Source organism: Dermacentor variabilis, chromosome 8, assembly GCF_050947875.1.
Source record: "Dermacentor variabilis isolate Ectoservices chromosome 8, ASM5094787v1, whole genome shotgun sequence".
NCBI classification, from domain to species: domain Eukaryota; kingdom Metazoa; phylum Arthropoda; class Arachnida; order Ixodida; family Ixodidae; genus Dermacentor; species Dermacentor variabilis.
Window position 1 is genome coordinate 158,324,315 of NC_134575.1, and position 10,754 is coordinate 158,335,068.

The following is a 10,754-nucleotide window of genomic DNA, read 5'->3' on the forward strand; positions in this document are numbered from 1 at the left end:
GGATGCTTTCTATGTGCACAAAAATGCGTAATTTACGAAGTGAGGACATGTAATTGTGACAATAGTGTAAATGTACATGATTTGTACTCAGTAATCAACTTCCGAAACAAAAATGATAATGTTCAGTAAATGCCTGCATAGATACATCGGGTTGCATAGAATATGCATGGGGAAACCAATGGTAGGGGTGGGCCAAATTAAAATTTGGGGTGGGCGAACTGAAATTTGAGGGTGGATCAACTTCAATCTTGAGGGTGGGTCAAGTTGAACATTGCAGGTAGGAGAAGTTAAAATTTGGGGTTGGGCTAAATTAAATTTGGGGGTGGGCCAACTTGAAACTTGAGAGTGGGCAAGCTGGAATTTCGCCCGCCGTGGTCGCTCAGTGGCTATAGTGTTGGGCTGCTGATACGAGGTCGCGGGATCAAATCCCGGCCACGGCGGCGACATTTTGATGGGGCCGAAATGCGAAAACACCCGTGTACTTAGATTTACGTGCACGTTAAAAACCCCAGGTGGTGAAAATTTCCGGAGTCCTCCACTACGGCGTGCCTCATAATCAGAAAGTGGTTTTGGCACGTAAAACCACATCATTAAAAAAAACTGAAATTTGGGGGTCGGCCAGCTTGACATTTGGGAGTCGACAAACTGAAACTTTTTGTTGAAATCAAGAAAAAGAAATGGGCATGGGCAGGACATGTATGAGGAGGGGTGGTCATTAAGGGTTATGGACTGGATTGACTCGTCCACAGAGGTTGGCGGTGGCGGGGCACCGATCATCGCCACCAAAGAGATATTCTGGTTATCGAGATATTCAGGTTATCTGCGACAAGCGCCACTGAGCCGCGCCCTTCGTAGAAGCCGATTGGTCATGCGCTGCGCATGGGTGAGGATCAGGAAGGGGTCAGTTTATGCCAATCACCGAGTGAAAAGCAGGCAGCTGGGGCGCAAAATGAGATACCGCTGTGGAACGAGTACTGTGTCTCGTCACCGTTGATTCGGGAGAGATCGGGGGACGGCAGGAATGCGACCTGAGCGAGTGCGACTGAAGTAAAGCGGGTATTGAGAAGTGTAACCAGCACTTAAGTGCTAATTTAGTTTAGTTGTCCATACCATGTTCCTTTTTTATCTATTATTGAGTTTGTTAATTGTTTGATTGTGGGGCCCTACACATACACCGATCTCTCTTTTTTTGTATGTAATACGTGTTGCGTGTCGAGTGCGCAATACGTCTCTGCGGTGGTTTTTGCCAGTAGTCACACGGCGCAAGGGGAACAATAGATTATTACATTTATTTTGAGCAGTTTATTTCAAGTCCTTTTGTTTTATGTAACAATTTATTTGTGCTGTGGAGTGTTCTGACAGGACGACGCGGCGATGTGCGCGGCCAAGTCATTCGCGCCTTCCACGAACCGTGACTCACACGAAGACGTGATTGCGCGCGTGACCTTAAAGTACGTAGAGAGCACGGTCTCCTTCAGGAGCGCGTGCACGACTATGTGTTGGTTTTTGGAATGTTATTAGGATAACACTCTTGTCGTCGGTGTGGTGTCACAAAGTGCGCGCCCGCCTCGATCACAGCATGGCCGCCATTGCCACCGCAGCCGCAGCGTCGCTTACGCAGTGGAAGGTAGGCCAGATCACTTTTGTTCCTGAACTCGCCGAACCGTTTGGTCATGTGGGTCGCCGTAAGCGTGACGAGAGACAATGTGGCCTCGGCGAGCGGGAGACTAGTTTGGACGAGGTGCGGTCGTGCACCGAGAGACAGCTGAAGATGTGATCGGCAGGCTGGAAACTGCAGGCCGAACTCTGCGCCGCTAGATCGACACAGGGCGCAAGTCCGCGATGATCTTCGGCAGCGAGGTACCAGCAACCCGACGCTTCTTCAGATCGGGTTCTCGGTGAACATGCCACAGATAAGGCTCGTGTCCCAACCTGCTCTTGGAACTTTCCGCCGGACTCTTCTTTTTAAATCGCGCTTCATCTTTCATTTACTTATTCATCGCGTATTCATTTTTGTATCTTCTGTTAGTGCAGTGTTTGCCGCGTTTATTGTCACATGTACTTGTCCTTTGTGTCGGGCATTTATTAATTATTTTGCGACTGTTGTAAATTTCCATGTGGCAGGCTTTGTGTCGTGGCTCGTGTCAGAGTGTGCTGTGTGTGACCCGCACGCCTTCCTCGAAGCTTTGCACCACCTGCTTGCACTTTGCTTATTCTGTTTTTTGTCATGCCTCTGGCCCGATTTTATTTTATTAGGTTGAGCGTGTGTTCTTATGTCGCCTCCCGTCTCATCCCTCTGATCCACGGTCGATCAGGCGTGGATCTTATCGCCGGTCAGCAGTCAAACCATTCATAAATGCACGCGGTGCGAGTTTGTTGTTGCCCCATGCCCTCCGGTTCGGAGAGTGGGAATACATTACCACCAATCTTTGACAAAGTAGTACGCCTGAAAGCAGAATGTGGTAAACATTTACAAGTTCAACGCAGCTGATGACACTTCAGTGAATTATTTACTTGGAATCTGTATTTGATAAAATGCCACAAGATTATAGCGTTAAGAACCTGTGGCAATATTTCCTTTCAACTGTGAGGCAGTGTCTGCAGAAATTAGTACCACTAAGCAAAAAGTGGTCTCGAAAACAGAATCTGTGTATTACTCGAGATATCACCCCTTAAATATGACATCTGCAACGTGCTCATAAAAACAAACCCAAACCGGGCAGCGTAGCTGCTACACTCAGAGCGCAAGTGCAAAAAAAAAAAACGGAAGGAGTCCAAAACGCATTTTCTTTATACAACACTGGCAGGGTATATGACTAGCGGTCCCCCAAAATTTTGGAGGTACCTCTCTGGCTCTAATGCAATAATAAATGGAGTACTACTAAATTGTGCTTAATGCTGTGAACCTAAATCAATCTCTCAAGCATTTAATAGTTCCTCTATATCTGTATTTACTTCAAAACAAGGTAAAGCCTCAATGAAAGCCTTAGGCAGGCAGAATGTCATGGCATTGTCACATCGCAAGAAGGTGTAATTTCATCAATTTTAAAGCTGGATCCTAATAAATCGCCTGGTACTGATTAGATAAATAACGAGTTTTTTAGACGTTGCTGCGAATGGGTTTGCTAATTGTTATAGAAGATATTCATAGCATCGTTACGTCACAGCACGGTACCGAGTCACTAGCTGTTAGCGCGAGCTCGGCCCGTTTTTAAATCTGGAAATAAATTGGACATTTCCACTTATCGTTCTATATCTGTCACATGTTCTGCATGGAAAATATTAGGGCATAGTATATCAAGATATGTTGTAGAATACATTAAAAGTAATCAGCTTTTTTACTTATCTCCAATTCCTTACAGGCTCTATGGGGGCATTGCGTAAGGGGGGTTACAAAATCAAAGGCATAAAAAAGTGTGCAGGCTTCTGAAATCGGTACGAAAGCCATGGTAAGCAGCATAGCTTCCCTAGCGGTCTCTGGACAACAACACAACTTTCTTAAATTACTAATGCTTTTCCTTCAGCCATAAACTCCAGACATCAAATTGATGTTATCACGACAGATCCGTCCAAGGCATTTGACAAAGTATGTCATACCTGTAGCAGCAGAAGCTTCATGTGGGCTAGTTGGTTTAACATACTTGAAGAAATTAGCGCTGCAAAGAACGCGGACAGGACGCGCCTCTCCGTCGTACATGTTCTTCTGTTAGTCCCCGTCTTTCTAGCGCTCATTTCTTTTCTTCAAATATGTTATGTCAACCTTTTACGCAAACTGCATGAGTTGGTATTGATGAACAAATTATCAATTAGATCCAGGCTTACCTAATTAACAGAGAACAGTTCGTAGTAATAGATGAAGAATGCTTTTCGACTTCATCGGTATCATATGGGGTTACGCAAGGGTCTGTTCTGTGTCCTATATTGTTTTTATTATATACCACTGATATGGTGAAGAAGATACGTCCTCCGGTCGAAGTGCGATTGTTTGCGGAGGATGTTATGTTATTTTGTCGCATAAAAATCCTGCAATACCTGGTCCTGGTGAATGACTCTCTGAAAATTGTATATGATTGTAAAATGGAGCATGCAAATCAATTGTGAAAAGTCCACTTCTATGATTGTGTCAAAGAAGACGCCATTTGTGTTGGAGTGCATAAATAACAGCGCACAAATAAAACGTTCCCGTATATTAAAATATTTCGGTATTACGATTTCTCATGAGATGAATTGGAGTGAGCATGTACCAAATATATGTGCAACAGCCCAACAAAAATTCGGATGCCTACAGCGAACGCTAAAAGATGCACCAGGAGATGTCAAACTAAACGCATATAAATGAATAGTCAGGATAACTCTGGAAAACGGAAATATAAATTGGGATCCTAATCAAAAATATCTCGCTGACAAATTTGAACGTCTGCAGATATTGGCAGCGAGGTATGCATCTTCCTGTTACCGAAGAAAAAAACTCAATACAGAGCTTCTTGCACGTGCAGAGCACGTACCAACTTGCACGTACCAACTTTGGCTGTAAGCAGAAAATTACTAGGCCTAAGTACCTTTACCAGCTCTATCACACTAGATCAAATTTGAATTCCAGCATGTAACTGCAGCCGTCCGGTAGATCATGATCTCGGACTAACCGTGACTTTGCATTTATACCCTACGTGCCAAGAAGTGACGTTTATAAATATTCGTTACTGCCTAAAACAATTATGGAATGAAATAACCTTGGCCGACGCGTATTTGTTAACGCTTGTTCACTGGAAACTTTTCAAAAGGAGTCGGAAATGTGCTGCATTGATTAAACGTATCCTTCCCACATTGTAACCGCCCGGAAGGAGTAAATAAAAAAATAAATATAATGTGGGGTTGCGCGAACTTCAAATTTGGGGGTGGGCCAAATAATATTTCAGGGTGTGCTTACGGATACGTAGACAACTTCAGTAAAAGTTTCTGAATACCTTTTTGAGTGTAAAAGAGACTATGGGTAGTGGACAAGGAACGGGCAGCAATGACAAATAAGCGATATGCATTTCTCTACAGGACTCACTGCAGTTCAAAGAGAGTTCGCTGCCTCTTAGGGGAAAACAGATTATTGTGCCTTGCTGCTAAAACTACGTTCAATATTTTGAAGACGAACTGCATGAAAATTACGGGCAGCAAAATTGGCCTTATTTCAGAAAGCATAGGAAAAAATAATCTTCGTGCAAAACATCACGCTTGAGCTCAAGCGAGTGCATTAGGATAAGCCAGAAAAGTGGATGTTATCGACACCGAAATTGACAAAAAAGCCACTCAGTTGCTGAAATGACGCGGAATTCAGATTACTGAGAAATAGCTAGCTCAAAAGCTTCAAAATACGCTTTGGCATTGCGTCATATCCGCTATCTACGGAGTACACACACCGTCTCATTACATGCTGGCTGTTGAAAACAAAAAGAATTACCAGGTACGTATCTGTGCCAATATTGCTACGATAGCTTATACGCTACTCATTTATAATCCACTTTGCCTAAGTGAAACTTCGCTGCAGCTAGACTTTACATGTGATGTAAAGCGCGATTTCGTTTTTATTACTTGGAAGCGATCTCGACATGCCAGGCCAGACGCTGCGGTCACCACAGGTGTCCAGAGACGCGCACGCACTTGCGGAAGTTGTCCACAGGCTCGCAGATGTACCTATGTTTAAGCGGGCACCGAACAATGAGCTGTGTTTCGTGGTTGCTGTCATGGCTAATGTTCCGTGGGTACGTGAGCAGTACCGCTGGCATGGTTATCAACCAGTATGTCTTCACTTCGCAGGCGCTACTTGTCTCCTGGCTTGCTTGGTTATCAACCTTAACGCACGGCATCATTGACTCCGATGTTCAGCATTTCCAGCCGCTCCGGCCTATTTGCACCTTGAATGCTGCGCCCTTCATCGACATGACTGTATCTGCGCAAATCACCCCTGGCGGCCCCTTGCCCTCACCGGCGACATCGCCTCATTATCATCATCATCATCATCAACATCATCATCATCATCATCATCCTGGTTAAGCCCGTTGCAGGGCAAAGGCCTCTCCCATACTTCTCCAACTTCCCCGGTCACGTACTAACTGTGGCCATGTCGTCCCTGCGAACTTCTTAATTTCATCCCCCCCCCCTGACTTTCTGCCACCCTCTGCTACGCTTCCCTTCCCTTGGAAGCGTAGCACGCGTGACATCACCTGCTGGCAGCTATATAAAAAGCCCGCCTGTCCCGTCCACCATCAGTGGGCACGGGAGCAGTACCGTTGGTTGTCTCTCAACCATTGTTTTCCCTTCGTAGATTTGCGCTTCATTTTCTTTGTACGCTAAGAAAAGCGATAACCCGTGTTTGCTCCTGCTCCCGTGCCCAAGAGTTTTCTGTGAAACTGCGTGTGAGTGTTTGTTTATGGCATTTTTTTTGTTGTGCTTGGGGGACATCGAGTTGAACCCTAGCCCTAACACCCGCTCTGAATCTCCGCTTGAGACTGAATCCTTGCTAGATGACTCCTCTGAGCAGATGAGCATAATCTTCAAGCTCACAAAGGACATGCATACGCGTTCCTTACAAACGAAGTGCCAGGCCGAGATTACTGCTGATATTAAAGTCATAAGAAGCGGACAAAAATCCCTTCAATCAAACGTTTATGGCATTATCAAAAGCTTAGACGCACTACAGCAATCGTCTCAAAACACTGATAATGTCAGCCTGAAAGAATCCAGCATATCAAAAACAACTGACGAAGTTAGCACTCGGAATAATCTTTTTGAGACTCGTTTGAATGAATTGGAAGATCAGTGGCGCCATTTTCTATGGCCTCCCTGATAATAAGCGGACATGGCAGCAAACACAGTCGAATATAAGCACATTAATTAGCAGTATTACCGACCCACTTCACGCAGGCGAAATTCAACTTGCGCACCGCCTTGGTTCGTATGCGCCTAATAAATTCCGTCCCGTCATTGTGAAGTTTGCAAACTTCAAAACCAAAGAAAATCAAGTCTCTCCGCATCTAATTCAAGCATAAGGATCTCATTTTAGGTAAAGATTATGTTGCACCCGAACCGCGCGAAGAAAGCTGGGGCCATATAACGTAAAACTATTCGAATATGTTTTTATTCCAATCTCCTGACGTCAAATTTGCGTAACCACCGACGCAAGCATCGGACGGTCACCCGCAGGGTTGTCTGAACAAACCAATCAAATGCTCCCCTCGTTCATAGGAGGTCACTTTTGTTTGCGTGAAAAACGAATAGCATTACCTGCACTGAGCGCCTTGTCTTATCTAATTGGCTCATAAGAGGCGAGGAGCATGCTCAAGTGGAAAGGGATCCGATGGGGCCGAGCCACTGCACTGAATATCGATAACCCGAGGAAGAGGGTGGTGCCGGCGTCTGCGATTGGTCCGCTTTCTCTTACTTAGCTAGCGGTGGCTCATCGAAAGTCGCGGCGCCATGTAACAAAAGCTTAAGAATGACGCTGAAACGGATCTTCAGCAAAGATGAGTTGGCAGAACGAGCTCCTAAACGTGCCGAAAATTCTCGAAAACGTTAGACGGCCACGCAAAATGTTTTATTACACGCAAATAAACCCATGCACTCCGCCAGGGGCGAGTAGCCAATGCCGGAGCGATCGGCGGGAGTCATCTTTTATTCCTTTCGGGGCGGGGCAGGCTGCGGCAATTCAGAAGAATATTCAGTTTTGTTCGGAATATTAATGCATCTTTAACGCGCACGCGTCACTCTGACACGGTAAATTTTCGCGGTTTCGTGACGTCGCGTGACAGGCAGGTGAAGTGGGTGCAGCCCGAAACCTTTTGACTAATAGCCGAAGGCTAATGGCAAAAAGCCATCGAATCAGAAATAATTTTTGTTTTGTTCGGTCAAATTATGCATAAACAGTGTGTACACATCATATCAGATGGGGAGCTATCGCGGTTTTCGTGACGTCGCTTGACAGACATGAAATGGGGGTGGTCCAAAAAAAGTTTTGACCAATCGCGCGTGGCTGATTACACAATTGGAATAGAAAAGTTTCGAATAGTTTTACGTTATAGCGCCCCTGATTGCATTCGGTGAGAGCCAAGCCTATTCTGACCCTTCTAAATTACGATATGACAAGTTAATCCGGAAGCCATTTTACATGTACAATGGCAATTCAGATCAAATTGAAGAAATCAAGCAACGTAGTGATAATATTGCTCGTGCATATCCTGTTACTCTATGTCCTCCGATCTGGGAAAGCGCGAGGGGCAGTGGTTTATTTTCTGCATTTACTGAAGTTTCCGTTTTATATTCTAACGTCAGAAGCACCTTCAACAAATACAATTCTTTATCTTCTGCAATTGACACATCTTCTGCAAAAATCATTGCGCTGACGGAAACATGGTTACCTGCGCATGTCAATGACACAGACGTGTTTCACGGTGCTTTGCAATTTCATGTTCATCGCTGGGACCGTACTTCGCGAAGAGGAGGTGGCGTCCTTTTTGCAATTTTCATGACATTCCGCCTTCTCTTGTCTGTACGAGCGACGATCTAGAGGCTCTCTGGGTTTCCGTACGTCTAGGTTACAAAGAATTTATCACAGGCGCATGCTACCGCTCACCTTCTGCACAACCTACGTTTTTATGACTTACGCGACAGTATAAACCTTGTGCGCACGCGACTTGCTTCAGCTCCCATCCTACCTTTGGACAATTTTAATCTTCCAAACATATCCTGGAAAGATGAACCTTCTTCACTCTCTCGCTTTTCGGCATAAGCTAAGGAGGTTTTAGAAATGTGCGCAGTTTTTTCATCGTCGCAACTACTAACACAACCTACACGTGTAGCTTCTAATGGTGCAAGCACCCTTGACCTGGTTTTCACATCCCACCCTAATATAATCTCGGAGATTACGCACCTACCTACCTACCTGTTAGAAGCGACCACTGCCTGCTTGCGTTTTCAATTAACGCTTTAACCCGCAAACCAAAGAAAATCAGGAAAACTGTACATATTTATGAAAAAAGCTCACATTACTGCCATAAATAACGAATTGCTCGATTTGCGGTTTCTAGTTGAACCACTGGTCTGTTCGCACTAATATTCTTTGATTTACTATGTGGGGTTGGTTTGATATTGAGTTGGCGAATTTTGTCATTAGCAGCAGCCAATTGTTGTTTTACAAGGTTTACCTGCTCCGCCAGCTCCCTCCCCGGTTGGTCCTGTTATTGCGGTTGTAGCTTGCTGTGCTGGTGCCTTCTGGGGTGGCACTTTTCTCGGGCAGCCTGGCTGGTCTTGGAGTCGCAACGCTCTTCCTTTGTCTGCGTCGCTGTCTGTATGTTTCGTGACTGCTACTCTGACGGCGTCCCCAACGAGGTGGTCACTTGCGGTGTTGTTTGGTAGAGGCGTTCAGCTTTACCGCTGCTCCAGGCTACGTGATTGTCAGGTTATCAGGTTCTTAGTTGTAGCCTGGGAGCAGTCTCGAAATCACTGGGAGCGGTCTCGAAAGACGCTTTGGTTTCGCCCTCTTAAGCGGGAACGCCTGGTCTATCTGCGGTCTTGGTATTACTTTTTGACGTTGTTCTCTTGCTCTGTTTTGGTTGTAGGAAGCGCCGTGTGCAGTTTCGACTACCCGCTGGGTGTTGCCAGTGACAAAAAGGCGTAGAGTGGGATGCACGTCGGCTTCTCTCCCTCCTGTGGAGATGAGTGCTCTTCTCCGCACCTTCGGCATCTGGGGATTGCTCGTCGGGGTTGTACACATAATGACCTAATTTCCGACAATTTAAGCAAGCTTTTGGTCTCGACCTGAAGAGGCACACGTTTAGGGTGAAACACCGATAAAGTATCGCCGGCGGTAAGTTTCTGCCGGCGAAGTTAATTGCAAAGTGCTCTGGATTACCTAGTCTTTTTTCATTCGCAATAGGTTGTGGTGACGAGCGACCACGTAAATCGTTAGTCTCGGGCTCTCGCAGGAGAGGAAGAACCGACCTCAATCTCTTAGCGTAACATTCGTTTTAATCTTCGGAACGCCAGCCCGTGCCGGAGCGTGCCAGCCACTCGGGCCTCGTGTAGACGTGAGCGTCTACGTCATCTCTCGTGCGACGCCGATGCTGCTGCCCCTACAGAGGGCTCCCCCCTAGAGAGGAGGAAAGTTCGACGAACGATGGAAAGTCCACTTGACGCGGCGTGTCTTGGCATTGGTCTTGGGTGTCACGTGCGCAGGCAGCGGCGAAGGATGCAGCAGGGTCGCGTCGCATACTGGTGGAGCTGATGGCGCGGGTAATAATAATAATAATAATAATATTTGGGGTTTTACGTGCCAAAACCACTTTCTGATTATGAGGCACGCCGTAGTGGAGGATTCCGGAAATTTTGACCACCCGGCGTTCTTTAACGTGCACCTAAATCTAAGCACACGGGTGTTTTCGCATTTCGCCCCCATCGAAATGCGGCCGCCGTGGCCGGGATTCGATCCCGCGACCTCGTGCTCAGCAGCCCAACACCATAGCCACTGAGCAACCACGGCGGGTGATGGCGTGGGTAGGCGGGTTTGAGACGTTCCAGGGCAATTGTGCCTGATCGGCCGTTCACATTCACAACAAACGTCGTCGGGCGACGCTCTAGAACTCAATATGGCCCGAAGTAGTGTGGGTGCAAAGGCTTCCGCACGGCATAGTTACGCACGAAAACGTGGGTAGCAGAGGTGATTGCGGGAGAAACGTACGGGGACCTTGCTTCTTGTGAACGTGTAGGCACGG

At 46.3% G+C, this 10,754-nt stretch overlaps 1 protein-coding gene across 1 annotated transcript in view; it reads left to right on the forward strand.

Annotated features, from left to right (window-relative positions):
* LOC142591611 (uncharacterized) overlaps positions 1 to 9,661 on the forward strand; it is a 72,313-nt gene extending 62,652 nt beyond the window's left edge. The window contains exon 6 of the mRNA XM_075703913.1: positions 9,603 to 9,661. Within this exon, the coding sequence (XP_075560028.1) occupies positions 9,603 to 9,661 (59 nt within the window). The remainder of the gene's footprint in view (positions 1 to 9,602) is intronic.
* Positions 9,662 to 10,754: the final 1,093 nt, after the last annotated feature.